Source organism: Scyliorhinus torazame, chromosome 11, assembly GCF_047496885.1.
Source record: "Scyliorhinus torazame isolate Kashiwa2021f chromosome 11, sScyTor2.1, whole genome shotgun sequence".
NCBI lineage: Eukaryota > Metazoa > Chordata > Chondrichthyes > Carcharhiniformes > Scyliorhinidae > Scyliorhinus > Scyliorhinus torazame.
In genome coordinates this window covers 26491502-26511972 of record NC_092717.1, presented here as the reverse complement: position 1 = coordinate 26511972, position 20471 = coordinate 26491502, and the positions used below count along the sequence as shown (strand labels likewise).

The following is a 20471-nucleotide window of genomic DNA, read 5'->3' as shown; positions in this document are numbered from 1 at the left end:
AACTTCTCCTCTCATTTGCCAGTACTTCCCTGCAATAATGCACATGCATCGCATCCTTATTTGCATTGGCACAATTGACAAACCCATACCTCAAGAAATCATCTTGATACAACTTTGTTCCCAAATTAAGTATCTTCTTTTCTTTTTTATTTTTAAATAATATTTTATTGAAAATTTTTGGTCAACCAACACAGTACATTGTGCATCCTTTACACAACATTGTAACAATACAGATAACAATGACCTTTTTAAATTTAAACAAAAACAACAACAAATAAATAAATTAAATAACAAAAAATAAAAACTAGCCCTAATTGGCAACTGCCTTGTCTCAGGCCATCCCCCCCCCCCCCCCCAAAGTCCTGGGCCGCTGCTGCTGCCTTCTTTGTTCTCCCCTATCTATCTTTCCGCAAGATATTCGACGAACGGTTGCCACCGCCTAGTAAACCCTTGAGCCGACCCCCTTAGGACGAACTTAATCCGCTCTAACTTTATGAACCCCACCATATATTTATCCAGGTCTCCACCCCCGGGGGCTTGGCTTCTTTCCACATTAGCAATATTCTGCGCCGGGCTACTAGGGACGCAAAGGCCAAAACATCGGCCTCTTTCGCCTCCTGCACTCCCGGCTCTTGTGCAACCCCAAATATAGCCAACCCCCAGCTTGGTTCGACCCGGACTCCTACTACTTTCGAAAGCACCTTTGTCACCCCCATCCAAAACCCCTGTAGTGCCGGGCATGACCAAAACATATGGGTATGATTCGCTGGGCTTCTCGAGCACCTCGCACACCTATCCTCCACCCCAAAAAATTTACTGATCCGTGTTCCAGTCATATGTGCCCTGTGTAATACCTTAAACTGAATCAGGCTTAGCCTGGCGCACGAGGACGACGAGTTTACCCTGTTTAGGGCATCTGCCCACATCCCCTCCTCAATCTCCTCCCCTAGCTCTTCTTCCCATTTCCCTTTTAGTTCATCCATCATAGTCTCCCCTTCGTCTCTCATTTCCCTATATATATCCGACACCTTACCGTCCCCCACCCATTTCTTTGAGATGACTCTGTCCTGCACCTCTTGTGTCGGGAGCTGCGGGAATTCCCTCACCTGTTGCCTCGCAAAAGCCCTCAATTGCATGTACCTGAATGCATTCCCTTGGGGCAACCCATATTTCTCGGTCAGCGCTCCCAGACTCGCAAACTTCCCATCCACAAATAGATCTTTCAATTGCGTTATACCTGCTCTTTGCCACATTCCATATCCCCCATCCATTCCCCCCGGGGCAAACCTATGGTTGTTTCTTATCGGGGACCCCCCCAGTGCTCCGGTCTTTCCCCTATGTCGTCTCCACTGTCCCCAAATCTTCAGTGTAGCTACCACCACCGGACTCGTGGTATAGTTCCTTGGTGAGAACGGCAATGGGGCTGTCACCATAGCCTGCAGGCTGGTCCCCCTACAGGACGCCCTCTCTAATCTCTTCCACGCCGCTCCTTCCTCCTCTCCTATCCACTTACTCACCATTGAAATATTAGCGGCCCAATAATACTCACTTAGGCTCGGTAGTGCCAGCCCCCCCCTATCCCTACTACGCTGTAAGAATCCCTTCCTCACTCTCGGAGTCTTCCCGGCCCAAACAAAACCCATGATACTCTTTTCTATCCTTTTGAAAAAACCCTTCGTGATCACCACCGGGAGACACTGAAACACAAAGAGGAATCTCGGGAGGACCACCATCTTAACCGCCTGCACCCTCCCTGCCATTGACAATGCTACCCTATCCCATCTCTTGAAATCTTCCTCCATCTGTTCCACCAACCGCGTCAAATTTAGCCTGTGCAATGTGCCCCAATTCTTAGCTATCTGGATCCCCAGGTAACGAAAGTCTCTTGTTACCTTCCTCAACGGTAGGTCTTCTATTTCTCTACTCTGCTCCCCTGGATGCACCACAAACAGCTCACTCTTCCCCATGTTCAATTTATACCCTGAAAAATCCCCAAACTCCCCAAGTATCCGCATTATTTCTGGCATCCCCTCCGCTGGATCCGCCACATATAGTAGCAGATCATCCGCATATAAAGATACCCGGTGTTCTTCTCCTCCCCTAGGTATTCCCCTCCATCCCTTGGAACCTCTCAGCGCTATCGCCAGGGGCTCAATCGCCAGTGCAAACAGTAATGGGGACAGAGGGCATCCCTGCCTTGTCCCTCTATGGAGCCGAAAATATGCCGATCCCCGTCCATTCGTGACCACACTCGCCACTGGGGCCCTATACAACAGCTGCACCCATCTAACATACCCCTCTCCGAACCCAAATCTCCTCAACACCTCCCACAGATAATCCCACTCCACTCTATCAAATGCTTTCTCGGCATCCATCGCCACTACAATCTCCGTTTCACCCTCTGGTGGGGCCATCATCATTACCCCTAACAACCTCCGTATGTTCGTGTTCAGCTGTCTCCCCTTCACAAACCCAGTTTGGTCCTCATGAACCACCCCCGGGACACATTCCTCTATTCTCATTGCCATTACCTTGGCCAAGACCTTGGCATCGACATTGAGGAGGGAGATTGGTCTGTAGGACCCGCATTGTAGCGGATCCTTTTCCTTCTTTAAAAGAAGCGATATCGTTGCTTCTGACATAGTCGGGGCAGTTGTCCCCTTTCCTTTGCCTCGTTAAAGGTCCTCGTCAGTAGCGGGGCGAGCAAGTCCAAATATTTCCTGTAAAATTCAACTGGGAATCCGTCCGGTCCCGGGGCCTTTCCCGTCTGCATGTTCCTAATTCCTTTCACCACTTCTTCTACCGTGATCTGTGCTCCCAATCCCATCCTTTCCTGCTCTTCCACCTTGGGAATTTCCAGCCGATCCAGAAACTCCATCATTCTCTCCCTCCCATCCGGGGGTTGAGCTTCATACAATTTTTTATAAAATGTCTTAAACACTTCATTCACTCTCTCCGCTCCCCGCTCCGTCTCTCCATCTTCGTCTCTCACCCCCCTATTTCCCTCGCTGCTCCCCTTTTCCTCAATTGGTGTGCCAGCAATCTGCTCGCCTTCTCTCCATATTCATACTGTACACCCTGCGCCTTCCTCCATTGTGCCTCTGCAGTGCCTGTGGTCAGCAAGTCAAATTCCACATGCAGCCTTTGCCTTTCCCTATACAGTCCCTCCTCCGGTGCTTCCGCATACTGTCTGTCCACCCTCAAAAGTTCTTGCAACAACCGCTCCCGTTCCTTACTCTCCTGCTTCCCTTTATGTGTCCTTATTGATATCAGCTCCCCCCTAACCACCGCCTTCAACGCCTCCCAGACCACTCCCACCTGAACCTCCCCATTGTCATTGAGTTCCAAGTACTTTTCAATGCATCCCCTCACCCTTAAGCACACCCCCTCATCCGCCATTAGTCCCATGTCCATTCTCCAGGGTGGACGCCCTCTTGTTTCCTCCCCTATCTCCAAGTCTACCCAGTGTGGGGCATGATCCGAAATGGCTATAGCCGTATATTCCGTTCCCCTCACCCTCGGGATCAATGCCCTACCCAACACAAAAAAGTCTATGCGTGAATAGACTTTATGGACATAGGAGAAAAACGAGAACTCCTTACTCCTAGGTCTACTGAATCTCCACGGGTCCACCCCTCCCATCTGCTCCATAAAATCCTTAAGCACCTTGGCTGCTGCCGGCCTCCTACCAGTCCTGGACTTCGACCTATCCAGCCTTGGTTCCAACACCGTGTTAAAGTCTCCCCCCATTATCAGCTTTCCGGTCTCTAGGTCTGGGATGCGTCCTAGCATTCGCCTCATAAAATTGGCATCGTCCCAATTCGGGGCATACACGTTTACCAACACCACCATCTCTCCCTGTAATTTGCCACTCACCATCACGTATCTGCCCCCGTTATCCGCCACTATAGTCTTTGCCTCGAACATTACCCGCTTCCCCACTAATATAGCCACCCCCCTGTTTTTCGCATCCAGCCCCGAATGGAACACCTGCCCTACCCATCCTTTGCGCAACCTAACCTGATCTATCAGTTTCAGGTGCGTTTCCTGTAACATGACCACATCTGCTTTAAGTTTCTTAAGGTGTGCGAGTACTCGTGCCCTCTTTATCGGCCCGTTAAGCCCCCTCGCGTTCCACGTGATCAGCCGAGTGGGGGGGCTTCCCACCCCCCCCCCCCCCCCCTTGCCGGTTAGCCATCATCTTTTTCCAGCTTCTCGCCCAGTTCCCACGCAGCTGTATTTCTCCCAGACGGTGCCCCCCCGCCCATCCTTTCCCGTACCCACTCCCCCCTTTCCCCAGCAGCAGCAACCCAGTAATCCCCCCCCCCCCCCCCCCCGCTAGACCCCCCGCTAGCGTAATTACTCCCCCCATGTTGCTCCCAGGAGTCAGCAAACTCTGGCTGACCTCGGCTTCCCCCCGTGATCACGGCTCGCCCTGTGCGGCGCCCCCTCCTTCCTGCTTCTCTATTCCCGCCATAATTATCATAGCGCGGGAACCAAGCCCGCGCCTCTCCCTCGGCCCCGCCTCCCATGGCCAACGCCCCATCTCCTCTCCCTCCCCACCTCCCCCCATCACCACCTGTGGGAGAAAGAAAAGTTACCATACCGCAGGATTAATCATACAATCCCTCTTCGCCCCCCCCCCCCCACTCGTCCCACCACTTTGTCCAAACGTTCATTTTCGTAGTCCAATCATTCCAACTTTTCTTCTACAATAAAAGTCCACGCTTCATCCGCCGTCTCAAAGTAGTGGTGCCTCCCTTGATATGTGACCCACAGTCTTGCCGGTTGCAGCATTCCAAACTTTATCTTTTTTTTGTGAAGTACCGCTTTGGCCCGATTAAAGCTCGCCCTCCTTCTCGCCACCTCCGCACTCCAATCTTGATAGATGCGTATCACCGTGTTCTCCCATTTACTACACCGAGTTTTCTTCGCCCATCTAAGGACCATTTCTCTATCCTTAAAACGGAGAAATCTCACCACTATGGCTCTGGGAGCTTCTCCTGCTCTCGATCCTCGCACCATAACTCGGTATGCTCCCTCCACCTCCAACGGACCCGTCGGGGCCTCCACTCCCATTAACGAGTGCAGCATCGTGCTCACATATGCCCCGACGGCCGCCCCCTCCACACCTTCAGGAAGGCCAAGAATCCTCAAGTTGTTCCTCCTTGCGTTATTTTCCAGTGCCTCCAACCTCTCCACAGATCGTTTCTGGTGTGCCTCCTGTATCTCCGACTTCACCACCAGGCCCTGTATATCGTTTTCATTCTCTGCTGCTTTCGCCTTCACGACCCGAAGCTCCTGCTCCTGGGTCTTTTGTTCCTCTTTCAGCCCTTCAATCGCCTGTAATATCGGGGCCAACAACTCTTTCTTCATTTCCTTTTTTATCTCCTCCACGCAGCGTTTCAAAAACTCTTGTTGTTCAGGGCCCCATATGAAACTGCCACCTTCCGACGCCATCTTGGTTTCTGCTTGCCTTCCTTGCCGTTGTTCCAAAGGATCCGCTGCAATCCGGCCACTTTCCTCTCCTTTTTCCATCCGTGTCCAGGGGGAACACCCTTCTGGTTTACCGCACGGTGTTTTCAGCCGTTAAAATTGCCGTTGGGGCTCCTATCAAGAGCCCAAAAGTCCGTTTCACAGGGAGCTGCCGAAACGTGCGACTCAGCTGGTCATCGCCGCACCCGGAAGTCCCAAATTAAGTATCTTCTAACCAGAGACGGAATCTTCTTCACCAGGGAAGAGGGTGGTGCCAAAGGAAAGGAAGGCTGTTGTAGGCTGTTCATCTGAACCCCTGGAGCTCTGTGCAGAGTTAACACCAGCACTGCTCTGTCATGCCCTGGGCTCTCCTAAGCAACTCCTGCCAACAGATTCAGATGTGAGATCTTGGTCAACTAGGTACACTGTCTATTTGTGTCTCTTGCTGTCTCTTCCTTATAGCAAAGTGATGCATCTTCACCGTCCTCTAGCCCTCCTTTCTTGCTAGCAGCTAGAAAATAGAAGAAGCTGCCCTCTGTGATTTGGCACCAAAAGCACATGCTTACAGGGCACTTGATGTCAACACTTGGAGTATAGTGTTCAATTCTGGTCGCCACACTACCAGAAGGATGTGGAAGCTTTAGAGAGGGTGCAAAAGAGACTTGCCAGGATGTTGCCTGGTATGGAGGGCATTAGCTATGAGGAGAGGTTGAATAAACTCTGTTTGTTCTCACTGGAACGACGTAGGTTGAGGGGCGACCTGATAGAGGTCTACGAATATCAGAGGGGCATAGACAGAGTGGATAGTCAGAGGCTTTTTCCCAGGGTAGAGGGGTCAATTAGTAGGGGTCATAGGTTTAAGGTGCGAGGGACAAGGTTTAGAGGAGATGTACGAGGCAAGTTTTTTACGCAGAGGGTACTGGGTGCCTGGAACCCACTGCTGGAGGAGGTGGTGGAAGCAGGGACGATAGTGACATTTAAGGGGCATCTTGACAAATACATGAATAGGATGGGAATAGATGGATACGGACCCAGGCAGCGTAGAAGATTTTAGTTCAGACGGGCAGCATGGTCGGCGCAGGCTTGGAGGGCCTGTTCATGTGCTGCACTTTTCTTTGTTCTTTGAAGTGCGTGTGACCTGCTTACTGCTGCTGCTTATGGTCGGAAGACTACACACAGCCCCATTTTGTTCTCATTCAAAAGCCGGTAGTGGCCGCCATTCTCAATTTAAAAGCTGGTAGCAGCTATTGGGCGCTCCTCCCGCGATTGGGACCACTGAGAAAACAGTGTGACTGATCGCTCTGTGACCCTCCTGATACCCACTTGTCGGTCGCGACCTGTACTTTGAAAAGCCCCGTCTTCGGACTGTCAATAAGTGTCTGTTTTGTGAACATGCTTACTATCTGTGGGTTTATGTGGACGTGCTTATTTTCTGCTGGTATTGGTCAGGCTTTGGAGAGGTGGAGGTTGAAGGAATTAGACACCGTTTCTCTTCCCTCTACCAGGTTAAAGTCCAACAGGTTTGTTTCTAACCACTAGCTTTGGGAGCACAGCTCCTTCCTCGGGTGAATCCTCAGGTGAAGGAGTTGTGTTCTGAAAGCTAGTGATTCGAAACAAACGTGTTGGACTTTAACCTGGTGTAAGACTTCTTACTGTGCTCACCCCAGTCCAGCGCCGGCATCTCCACATCATCTCTTCTCTCTGTGATGTTTTAAAGTTTAAATTTGAATGTATTACAGCTGAGGAAAATGGTTAAAGGGATAATTCGGGGGAAATGGGTGAAGATGATTTTGGCTTTCTGTTGAGTGCACACCTGAAAGTGGATGAGTGTTCTGAATGAAGTGAGTAACAGTGTGAAAGGAAAGTGAAGGTAACACAGATTGCGTGGTTAGTTCAAAGGAGAGATGTTAGAGATAGTGATGGTAATGAAGGGTGATGGACTGGAATAATAGTAGTGGGAAGCTGAAGGGTACCGTTACAGGACATAATGAGAAAGAGGGATGGTGGAGTTAGTTGGAAAGGAAGCTGTTAGAGCCATCACAACTCCTACCCCACATAAAATCTGGAACCATTGCTTGTTCCTTACCCTGCGAAACCATGTCATGTCATGCACCACGTGCTAAAGCAAAGGATAGAAGAAAAAGCAGTTGAAAAAAGAAAAATAGTTGAAAAATGTCAGGGAAGCAACATGTGCAAAATTGGATAACATTTTTATATTCATTTGTGTCGTTGTAGTTGCCCTTCAGAAGGTGGTGGTGAGTTGCCTCTGAACCACTGATGTCTTTGAGGTGTAGATGCACTGTGTTGTTGGGGTTGGAGTTGGGGAGGTGAATTCCAGGACTTTGACACAACAAAAGATATAATTTGCTGTTCTTGTCCTTCTAGATGATAGTGGTCATGGGTTTGGAAGATGCAGCCGAAAGAACCTTGGTGCGTTCCTGCAGTGCATCTTGTAGATGGTACACAGAGCTGCCACTGTTTGATGGAGGGATTGAATGTTTGTGGAAAGGGTAGCAGTCAAGCAGGCTGTATTGTCTTGGGTGGTGGCGAGCTTTTTGAGTTTGGAGCTGCACACATCCAGGCAAGTGGAGAGTATTCCATTATACTCCTGACTTGTGCCTTGTAGATGGTGGACAGACTTTGTGGAGTCAGGAAGTGAGTTATTCGCTCTAGGATTGCTCTGGCAGCCACAATATTTATATGGCTGAGCCAGTTCAGTTTCTGGCTAAGATGTTTATAGTGAGGGATCCAGCATTGATAATGCCATTAAATGTCAACGGCGATGGTTAGAGCCTCTTGTAGGAGATGGTCATTGCCCGGCACTTGCCTGGCGTGAATGTTACTTGTCACTTGTCAGCCACAGCCTGGAAATTGTCCAGGTCTTGCTACAATTGGACAAGGACTGCTTCAGTATCTGAGCAGTCACGAATGATACAGAACATTATGCAGACATCAGCGAACATCCCCACTTCTGACCTTATGATGGAGGGAAGGCCATTGATGAAGCAGCTGAAGATGCTTTGGCCTAGGGCACTACACTGGAACTTCCGCAGTGATGTACTGGAGCTGAAGTGATTGACCTCCAACCACCACAACCACTTTCTTTGTGCCAGGTATGAATACAACCAGTAGAGGATTTCCCCCATTGACTCCAGTTTGCTGTATTCTTGATGCCATAGAACATAGAACATTACAGCGCAGTACAGGCCCTTTGGCCCTCGATGTTGCGCTGACCTGTGACCGTCCATATGTCTATCCAATGACCATTTGAATGCATTTAGTGTTGGCGAGTCCACTACTGTTGCAGGCAGGGCATTCCACGCCCTTACTACTCTCTGAGTAAAGAACCTACCTCTGACATCTTTCTTATATCTATCTCCCCTCAATTTAAAGCTATGTCCCCTCGTGCTAGACATCACCATCCAAGGAAAAAGGCTCTCACGGTCCATCCTACCCAATCCTCTGATCATCTTGTATGCCTCAATTAAGTCACCTCTTAACCTTCTTCTCTCCAACGAAAACTGCCTCAAGTCCCTCAACCATTCCTCATAAGATCTTCCCTCCATACCAGGCAACATTCTGGTAAATCTCCTCTGCACCCTTTCCAATACTTCCTTCCTATAATGCGGCGACCAGAATTGCACGCAATACTCCAAATGTGGCCGCACCAGAGTTTTGTACAGCTGCAACATGACCTCATGGCTCCGAAACTCAATCCCTCTACCAATAAAAGCTAACACACCGTACGCCTTCTTAACAACCCTCTCAACCTGGGTGGCAACTTTCAGGGATCTATGTACATGGACACCGAGATCTCTCTGCCCATCCACACTGCCAAGAATCTTACCATTAGCCCAGTACTCTGTCTTCCTGTTATTCCTTCCAAAGTGAATCACCTCACACTTTTCTGCATTAAACTCCATTTGCCACCTCTCAGCCCAGCGCTGCAGCTTATCTATGTCCCTCTGTAACTTGTAACATCCTTCCGCACTGTCCACAACTCCACCGACTTTAGTATCATCTGCAAATTTACTCACCCATCCTTCTACGCCCTCCTCCAGATCATTTATAAAAATGACAAACAGCAGTGGCCCCAAAACAGATCCTTGTGATACATCACTAGTAACTGGACTCCAGTCTGAACTTTTCCCAAGAACCACCACCCTTTGTCTTCTTCCAGCTAGCCAATTTCTGATCCAAACTGCTGAATCACCCTGAATCCCATGCCTCCGTATTTTCTGCAGTAGCCTACCGTGGGGAACCTTATCAAACGCTTCACTGAAATCCATATACATCACATCAACTGCTTTACCCTCATCCACCTGTTTGGTCACCTTCTCAGAGAACTCAATACTATGTCAAATGCTGCCTTAATGTCAAGGGCAGTCGCCCTCATCTCGCCTATTGCAATGCTTGTACAAGTTCCACTGGTAAATTCAAAAAATGGCAAGTGCCAGGTCAAATTTCTCACTTCAAGTAGAAATATCACTTCAGACATTCTGCTCAAGCATTTTGAATTTTCTCATTTAACCGTTTTGGAACTTATTTAGACTTGTTCTCTTAAAGTGATGCATTGATTTAAAAAAAAAAAAAAAAAAAAAAATCTGCATAGTATAATGTTTCTGTATTCATAAAGCACTGCATTCTTAGACATAAACCATGAACAGCATCACAGCTAATTTATTCTTAACGATAATCCCAAGTACTGTTATGCCCAAAAGGGTGTATTTTTATCTATTACATTTCAGATGCGACACTCAACTTTATTACATTTCAAAACAGCAGACACAACATAGAGTAAGCATCTGTGTATTTTCTTAGTTAATGTCTGTATGAATTCATTCAGTGTCTACTGTGCAGCAGTCTTAATTGACCTATTATGGACTCATGTTTATTTAACAACAATCTGACTTTGTAGCTGTAAAGAAAGATACACTTGCATGTTTACAAGGCCTGTTTCCAGCTTGGTAAAACATGGCATCATTTGCTGTACATTGAACACTACCAAAGGAAATTTGCTAGTAAAAGGGAAACTCTTAAGTGTATGCAAAAATAGTAAAACTATATATAGTAACCAACAGTGCTAAACACAGTGTCTTAATGCAGCTTTGAAATATCTGGAAAGCAACCAGGCATCTGCACCAACCAGATAATCTCTGTTTTTAAATTTAGAGTACCCAATTATTTTTTTTCCAATTAAGGAGCGATTTAGTGTGGCCAATCCATCTACCCTGCACATTTTTCGGTTGTGGGGATGAGACCCATGCAGACATGGGGAGAATGTGTAAACTCCACCTGGACAGTCACCAGGGGCCGGGATCGAACCCGGGTCCTCGGTGCCGTCAGGCAGCAGTGCTAACGACTGTGTCACCGTGTCGCCCCAGCCAGATAATCTTGATTGAAGTGATACAGGTCTAAGGTGAAGCGTTGTACTTTAAAAAATAATAGATAAAATTGCTGTGGCTTGTCAGACTGTAAAGCAATTGATGTTAGACCTAATACTTACGTGATGTCATTTTCAAACCAGGAAAATCTTCTCCAATTTAATTTATAACCTTAATTGTAGGGACGATGAATTTTTGTTCAAGCAAAACCTTCAACCCTGCAGCATTTGTGTCTTCTTCGACAGGTTAATGCATCTACTGTGGAATATGGCATATTGCCAGTATCGTAAAATATTCGGCAGTCCTTGACTTTGCAGAGGATCAAGTTGATTTTATTTTGCTGTAAATATTAACCTTTAGATACGTTGGAGACTAAACTGTGTTCATTTTTCCTTTAGTTAAAGACCAGACTTAATATACCAGGTATAAATCCGTCAGCTTTAATTATTGCTGATTCATAGATGTTTGGTGAACAATGATGCAGGTTAATTGAATATTTTCTTCAGTTTTCGGTTCCTGTTCTTACAATGAGATTCTATCCTTTAGCCCAGAACAGTCTATACTCCGTAATTGAGGACAAGGCTTTTCGCTTCTCTCGTTGAAAGGTATTCTAATATTTATTAGTTTTGTTCAAAACATTTGTGTACTTCTTAGCATGCAAGAATCATGCAAGAAAGGTAAATCAGATTAGCTCATCTGTTGGTTGAAAAAATGCCTACTTCCCAAGTCTACTCATTTAATTATTATATGATAAATTAGATGCAATCCCTTTGGGGAAATGAAAGTTGTTATTAACCACACCAGGCTGACTCGTGCCTTATTGGAAGAGCAAGATAGTGACTTTGAGCAGTAAACTAACCTTTAAAAATGAGACCGAAAAAAAGCAATTGTTGATCAGATTATATATTTAACTACCCGTTAACCATAATGTTGTAGAATTATGGCTATACCTGGATTTGCATTTTAGAGCAATGACCTCAAAAGACAGACCAACCAGGTTGACAACTGAACACTGACAATTATGATTCCACTTGCATGTTTTGTGTGTATGGCTATGTGTATTGAAAATTATGGAATTTAGCTCCTATTTTAATCAGAATTCGAAGGCAGACTAAGGGCAGTTTTGTTGAGCATAATGCATAAAGCTGGTTTCTGCTCATGTGGCCTTAGATATAGTATGATCGATGAAATGATTTGGATTAGCTGAGGAATTTTTTGAAACTCTGGTATAGGATCTGTTGTATCGACTGATTACAGTGGGCAATCCTGTTAATTTGTGCAGGCAAAATACTTTGGAATTGCACATTAAGTATTCAAAATTTCAGCTAAATTGAAATTGTCGAACTAAAAATGTACATAAAGCACTAAATGTTTTTCAGTGACTGCATTATTGGCTAACATTAAGTTGTAATAAAGTGCATCGTTGATCAACAGACAGCATGGTTTTCAAAATAGAAATGTTCGGGAGCAGTTTTCTATTGCAACCAAAAACTAGATCTGATTGGTTGCCCCTCTCTTCATTTGTTTATCTATTTCCTGAAAACAGTTTAGAAAAATGATTTGATTTTTTGAATTGTAAGGATCCTCCTGTCAATCCCCATTTGTCTCTTGTTTATTCCCTTTTTTCTTTTGACTTGATTTTTATAATTTTCATACCTGGAGAGTTACTGGGACCTATACCTTTGAGATGGACTTCACCTTTAATGTTTAAAAAAAAAAAGGAATCGAGCAGGATGTGCTGACATTGGTGATGACTTATCTTGATGGACTTGGCTGTTGGCGAATGAGCTGCTTACTTTGCCGAACTCTCAGCTGATAATCTATCTTGTATGGTGCTGACCGTTCTGGAATGTTCTGCCAAGGACAAGAAGGCTTCATCTGGTTTTTAGACTCGGTTTGAAGGACTCTGAGGCCCGTGGAGACTCTGAGGCCTGTGGAGCTGGAATTGACCACGCTTAAGACCAGGGTGCCGTTACGTAAATTGGGTCCTTGTTCGGGATTTGAAATGTTGCGCAACGAATTTGGGTTATAGCGTAAGAGATACCCAATATGTAGTGATATAACTGGATGTTTAAGCATTTTCTTCAGATGGAAATCCTAGATCTGGTTCATTTGGAGAGGCTTCGCAAAGACCCATTAGTCAAATTGGCAGGGAAATTAAAACTGGCTGTACCAGCTAGAGCTAAGAAGGTGGAGGCACTTGAAGCAATTGCTAAGCTTTTAAATTTGATGGAGGTGCTAGGAACACGGGAGTTAATGAGCGAGTGTAGCATCAGGAATGTCTTCTGGTGGGGAAATTGAATTGGGGAGAGTTTAGTTGCAGTTAGAGTCAAGGGAATTGAAACAAATTTTGAGTTTAAGAGCTGCTGCAGCTTTATAAAACCCTGGTTAGCCCACACTTGGAATATTATGTCCAGTTCTGGTCGTCTCATTATAGGAAGGATGTGGTTGCTTTGGAGAGGGTGCAGAGGAGATTAACAGGATGCTGCCTGGACTGCAGGGCATGTCTTATGAAGAAAGGTTGAGGGAGCTAGGGCTTTTCTCATTGGAGTGAAGAAGGAAGAGAGGCGACATGATAGAGGTGCACAAGGTGATGAGAGGCATGGATGGAGTGGATAGCCAGAGACTTTTCCCCAAGGCGGAAATGGCTGTCACGAGGGGACATAATTTGAAGGTGATTAGAGGAAGGTATAGGGGAGATGTCAGAGGTAGGTTCTGAGTGGTGGGTGTGTGGAATGCACTGCCAGCAGAGATGGGGCAGTCAGAGTCATTAGGGACATGTAAGCAACTCTTGGACAGGCACATGGACAGCAGTAAATTGAAGGGGTGTAGGTTAGGTTGATCTTAGATTAGGATAAATGGTCGGCACAACATCGTGGGCCGAAGGGCCTGGCCTGTACTGTGCTGTACTGTTCTATGTTCTATGAATAGAAATAGAAATGCAGCAAAATCGGAGAAATAGAAATGCAGCATAGACAGAGAGAGATGGAAATGCAACAAAAGCAAAAAGAGAAAAAAATGGAATTGGAGGTGTTGAGGTTGGAAAATGAGAGAAAAGAAAGAGAAAGGGAGAGAGACTTGCAGCTTTGGTGCACTGGAAATAGATGGGAAGCTGCCAGAATATAGAGGGGAGGTTAGTCCTAGAATGGGAGTCAGTGACGATATTTTTTTTGAAAGAATTATAATTCCATCGAGTCTTCACCGACCCTCTGAAAGAGCTTCCAACCTGGACCCACTCTCCCAGCCTATCCCTGTAACTTCATCTAACCTACACATCTTTGGACACTAAGGGGCAATTTATTGTGGCCAATCCACCTATTCTGCACATCTTTGGAGAAAACGGGAGCACCCGGAGGGAACCCATGCAGACACGGGAAGAAGGTGCAAACTCCACACAGACAGTCACCCAAGGCTGGAATTTAACCTGGGTCCCTAGCGCTGTGAGGCAGTAGTGTTTAAATATCTGCAAATTTATATCGGCTCTCCCAAACTTTGAAGAGAAGGAAGTAGAAACGTTCTTCAGGGATTTTGAGAAAATTGCGACCCAAATGGAGTAGCCAAAGGCAAAGTGGGCATTACTCCTGCAGAGTAAATTGATGGGGCGGGCACAGGAAGTTTATGCGTCCTTGTCAGAGCAGAAGTTTAAGGACTATGAAACAGTAAAAAAGGTGATTCTGGATGCATACAAATTGGTTCCCGAAGCATATAGGCAAAAATTTCGAACTTTGAGGAGTCAGCCGGGACAGACGAATGCAGCATTTGAAAGAGTTGAACAGAACAATTGTAATAGATAGGTACGAGCATTGGGTGTTGAAACTACCGATGAGGCTCTGAGAAAGGTAATTCTCGGACTTTAAGAATTTCTTACCGAACCCATGTTGAAGACCAGAGGGTTAGGCAACCCTCTGCTAGGGACTGCTAGGCAAGCAGCAATTATGGCTGACGATTATGAGATAAAAATTTAAACCTTTGCTCCATTGTTCCATCACCCCATAATTCTGGAAAGGATAGGAAGGGGGAGAGTGAGAGGAAGGCAAGTAGCCAAGGTAAAGAATGGATAGCTAGGAATGCTCCGAGATCACCTCCTCAGACCAGGAAGGAAGGTACCATGGGTGGAGGTGAGACTTGGAAGCTGAGTGTCACCATTGCAACAAGGTGGGCCACGAGGGTTCAGCATGTTGGAAGTTGCAAGGAAAGCCCATGGGACTTGTGGGGGTTCATAGGGAGGATTCTGTAAAGGGAGCAGACTGCAGAAACCCCATTAACATTTCCTTTAGGTGAGCAGGTTTGCTGTGAAGGAATGTACACCTAACAACATTACATTAGTTAGTCAAGATGAGGACCGTCGAGACTGTGGAGTGATACCAAGCAAGCGGCTGATTGACCCACATCCCTTTTGAAGATCTACAGCACCTCTTCGAGCGGATGTGGAGAGCAAGGGAGGTGAAGCAATTATCAATCAATTCCTTTTGAGTACTAAGCAGAAGGTGGATAGAGAACCCTGTAGTGGAATTGCGCCCGCAGATGTTGACCCAAAACTCCCCAAAGATTCATCGAGCCAATAATGTGCCATACTCTGATTCACACCATTGTGGTTCACGGAACGCCAAAGAGAGTCTGGGAGACTGACGGCCACGTTGGAGGCTGAATCTGTGCTGGTGTCCCTGGACTTTTCCAAACCATTATCCACTTGCATTTGTAGAGACATTTAAAAAACTTGGAAGATTATTTTGTTGGAGATTATGATTGCAACAGCTTGATGTTAAACCTGTATATATGCCTGGAAAAGATAATGTGTTTGTAATTACTTTGTCATATGTTTAAAAGCTGACTTGTTACGAATGTAGAAATGAAGAAAGGGACTTGTATAATGGGGCAGGGTTAGATAGGTATGTATGGGTGTTGTATGTCTTGCATACCTCGTAATGAAACGCCTGCGCCCAAAAAGTTCATTCTTTTAGGGGGGAGGTATGTAAGGATCATCCTGTTAATCCCCATTTGTTCCTATTACAACCAAAAGATAGATCTCATTGGTTACCAGTCGCTTCATTTATTTATATATTCCCTGTATGCAATTTGGAAAGAAGATTTGAATTTTTGAATTGCAAGGATCCTCCTGTTAATCCCCGTTTGTCCCTTGTTTATTCTCTTTTTTTCTTTTGTTTTGGCTTTTATAATTTTTGTACCTGGACAATTACTGGGACCTACCGATACCTTTAAGATGGACTTAACCTTTAATGTAAAAAAGAAGAATCCAACTGGACATGCTGACATCAGTGATGACACACCTTGATGGAATTCGTTGTCAGTCAATTAACTGTTTACTTTGCCGGGTTCTCAGCTGATAGTCTATGCTGATTGGTGTTGACCGTTCTGGAATGTTCTGCCAAGGACAGGACGGCGTCATCTGATTTTAGTTTGGGTTTGAACTTAGAGTTGAAGGACGCTCTTTAGAGTTTGCTCTTTTCTAAAATGGGTAGAGCTCTCTTAAACACCTCAACTGGGGCTCACTCCAGGTAAACGGAGCAGCCAGCTTTTCCTCCCAGTCAGCCTATGAATGCTTAATGTCTGAAGACCGAGGTGGAGGGAACTTTTTGGGTTTCTCTTCCTGTAAGGTTACCAGACACGTTTAAGATTTTGTGGAAATTGCTTCTCTGACACTCCATTTATCTCAGACAAGCAATTTGGTCTTTCTGGTGGAATTGGAAACAAATGAGAATTGCACATGTCTGAGGATGTGGTGGAACGTCTGCAGCCCTGGAGTTCTGACTGAATGCACCTGCCAGAAGAACCTCGTTAGCAATCCAACTGGTGGTTTCAACACCGCATCCTGGGAAGACAGCCAGCTACAATGATTTCATATGAGCAACAAGGGCACTGATCTGTCTTTTTCCATTTAATCCCCGTCATTTTAACCTTTCCCTTTCTCTGTGTGTCTGTCTTGTGTGTGTTTGGGTAGAGGGTGGGACGGTAAAGGCGGAAGTAGTAGATTAGCTGACCGTTATTCTATTATAAGTGTTGCATGTCTTATCTCTATTTTTGTTAAAAATAAACTTACAAATCTGGTGCCTGTAAGTCATTGGAGCAGTCAAGGGCCAAAGATCTCACAACCCTTATACAAATTATTGGTTAATTCACTTGTGTTGGAACTCTGGGGACCGTAGGGCAGGAATTGACCATGCACTAGTGCAGAATGCAGAGTTATTTGATAAAATTGGTGATATAGAATTGGTGTAGAAAAGATTCCAAGTGAGCATACATGATATTCTAGATTCATGCCAGTTTGAATTTGTGGAAAAAGCATAATTCATATACAGTGTAAGGTTCTTGGGTAATTTACAAGAATTTTCAGATACTGAGTCACTGGTCTCAGCAGTACTTTTTGATTATTGGAAGACTTGGACCAAAATTAGATCTCTTCTCTCTCTCTCTCGCTGCCCCCCCCCCCCCCCCAATCCACAAATTCCATAGTCAAGCGTTGCCCATATTTGTATTTTTATAAAAGAATATAGTGAAACCTTGGAAGGGATTTTCTCTCCAAGTGTCTACACCGCTAAGCAAATAACCTATTTGTTAACTTTATTTATTTGTGATATTTGAACTGTATTGAGTTACTTAATTGGAATTAATGGCAGGTGTAGATAATTTCAGGTTTTTCCTTTTATTTAAGAACTGTTTACCTGATAATTGTAAAGCTATTTCTTTGCTGTTGGTGGGGTTAATTCTGAGTTTAAATTAAAGTTTATTTTAACATAAAAGATACCTATTGCTCAGAGTCATCACTCCCGGGGTGAAGTAGTCTTTCATCAAAGTTGTATCAATCAATAAGAAATGTTTCGGGTTCTCGTCTGGTATCCTAAAAAATGTTGGGGTCTGAACGGTATCCTAACAGCTGGTAGTGGCATAAGGGTAGGGTAGCAGAGAATATTTTAATGGGAGATCAAAGGTTGCTGCTCAGGGAAAGCAAAACTAAAGAATAAATGACAAATGACGCAGTTGGGGTGCTGGGTGGGTGGGTTTGCATTGGGGCAAAAATGTTTTGGATAAAGAAAGGTATCAGGATGGAGGAGAATGGTCGCAGTCTAACATTGTTGAATTCAATGTTGAGTCCTGAGAGCTTTAAAATACCTAATTGGAAGATGAGGCACTGTTCTTCCAGTTTGTTTTCGGCTTCACTGGAACATTACAGCACACCAAGGATGGGCATGTGGGCATGAGAGCAAGATACAGAGTTGAAATGGAAAGGATCAGGAAGGTTGGGGTTATGCTTGTGGATAGAGCAAAGGTGTTCTACAAAGTGGTCACTCGGTCTGGGTTTACTTGCACCAATGTAGAATTAAGAGAAGCGAATAAGTAAACCAAATTGAAGGAGGTGCAAGTGAAATGTTGCTTCAGGAAATCCTGTTTGACAAATTTAGAGTTTGAGAATGTGGCCAGTAGATAAGGAGGAACCAGTAGATATACCTGGTTTTCCAAAAAGGTACCGCACAAAAGATTAATAACTTAACACTTCCCTATATTATGCTCCATATGCCATCTTGTTGCCCACTCATTTAACCTGTCTATATCTCTTTGCAGCCTCTTTATGCCCTCAGCTTACCTTTCCACCTAACGTGGTATCATCAGAAAACTTTGATGCAATCTTTAAGCCAGAGAGTAACCTATGTAGCTGAGACTCCAGCACTGATCCTCGTAGCACTGCACTGGTCACTGCCTGCCAATTTGAAAAAAAAAACCTTTATTTCCACTTTCCTGCTTCCTATCTGTTACCAATGCTGAAATATTGGCCCCAGCAGTAATTGATTTGTTCTAATCGAAATGTTTCTCTAAGTCCATTGTGAAGACTTCCATAATTATAGATTCCAGCATTTTCTCAACATGTTCGGCTAACTGGCACCCAGTTCACACTTTTCTCTTTCTCTCCATTCTTTCTTAAAAATTGGTGTAACATTTGGCAACTTGCAATCTAATGGAACTGTTACTCAATCTAAGAAATGTTATTAAATCATAGATAGCTACAAAGTTAGTGAATGTGCTATCTCTTTTAGAACCCGAGGGTGTAGGCCATCCGGTCCCTGGGAATTGTTAGATTATAATCACTTAATTCTCCAATACATTCTCTTCTGATTTTAATTTCCTCACTCTTTAGTCCCTAGGGTGTTGTCTTTTCTGGTATGGAACTTGTGTCTTCTGTGATGACAAAGACATAAAAATATTTGTTCAAAGCCTCTGCCATTTCCCCATTCCCATGATAATTCCTCCTGGAGGGCATGGATTTCAAACAAACACTGGATGACTGGACGTTTCCACTGACAAACCTGCCGATGTCTATGAGCAAACTGTATCAGAAATGAATAGTGAAGGGCGTAGCTTAACCCCTCAAAATAAAGATCCTGACCAATAGACTTTTGATAAAGTAGCAAACTAGTTGGATTAATTATCTTTGCATTTTTGCTGCATCTACTGTCAACTGTGGCAGCCCCAACTCTTGAGTCAGAAGGTTGTGGGTTCAAGTTCCATTCCATTGAGCACAATAATCGAAGCTAACACTCAAGTGTGTTACAGTTGGAATGCTGCACTGCCAGAGATGCTGTGTTTCGGATGAAACGTTCCATGCCCTTAGGTGGCCTTGAAGAATCCCATGACACCATTTAATTGAGGAACAGCGACATTATCTACTGTGCCCTGGTCAATATTCCTTAATCAACGTCACCAAAACATATTATCTAATTGTTATCTCATTGTTGTTTGCGGGAGCCTAGCAGTCTCGTTTGCTGTGTCGCAATAACGATTGCCTTTCAAGAGGTAATTTGGTTGTGAAACATTTGGGACGCCTAATGGCCATGAAAGAAAGACTTGCATTCATCGAGCACCTTTCATGACCACTGGACATCTCAAAGCACTTCCAGCTTTTGAAGTACAAAGACGCTATATAAATGCACGTTTTCTATTTTTTATCCATGCGTTGTTAGCTTCTGTCACCATGAGGATGGGTTCTTAGGTACTCCGATTACTTCATTTATTTAAATATCTCCACAATTGCATCCAAAGATTTGGTTGATTTGGGGAGGGAAAGTCCGAGAGAGTGAAAACCAATCTGGTTAATGTATTACCCTTGAAACATTCATTATTGTTTTTCAAGTCATTGAATGGGGGGTTGTGCTTAAGTAAGGGAACAAAATGTGACAAATGATGTAATTATTTTTTCTTTTCTGTTTCCTTCCCTAGACATTAGACTTGGACAAAAATGCACTACAAAAAGTAAAGAAATCGGCAAAATCAATAAACACTTCAGGTCAAGGTATGTTTCAGCTGCAACATTTATTCTTTTTCTGTCTTTAAACATGGTATATGGTAAGCAATGTATTTTAAATATGTAACATGCCTTGCACAACAAAATTGTGATAATTAATCAAAGTATATGTTCCCAATTGGATTTTTTTCATAATGTTGGTGAAGGTTTTCACTGCAGTTTCTTAGTGAACTCAGTATGCTAATTCTTGTAAGTGTATAAAAATTAAAATGTAAGTCGGGAAAATATGGCAGTTGATGCCAACTTATTGTTGTCTTTGTCAGTACAAGAGCTGTGGTCTACATATCACAATGATCTTG

At 44.7% G+C, this 20471-nt stretch overlaps 1 protein-coding gene across 3 annotated transcripts in view; it reads left to right on the top strand.

Annotated features, from left to right (window-relative positions):
* LOC140385184 (arf-GAP with SH3 domain, ANK repeat and PH domain-containing protein 1-like) overlaps nt 1–20471 on the top strand; it is a 414311-nt gene that overhangs the window by 111676 nt on the left and 282164 nt on the right. For all 3 annotated transcript variants that reach the window (XM_072467067.1, XM_072467065.1, XM_072467066.1), the window contains exon 4: nt 20088–20160. In XM_072467067.1, the coding sequence (XP_072323168.1) occupies nt 20088–20160 (73 nt within the window). The remainder of the gene's footprint in view (nt 1–20087; nt 20161–20471) is intronic.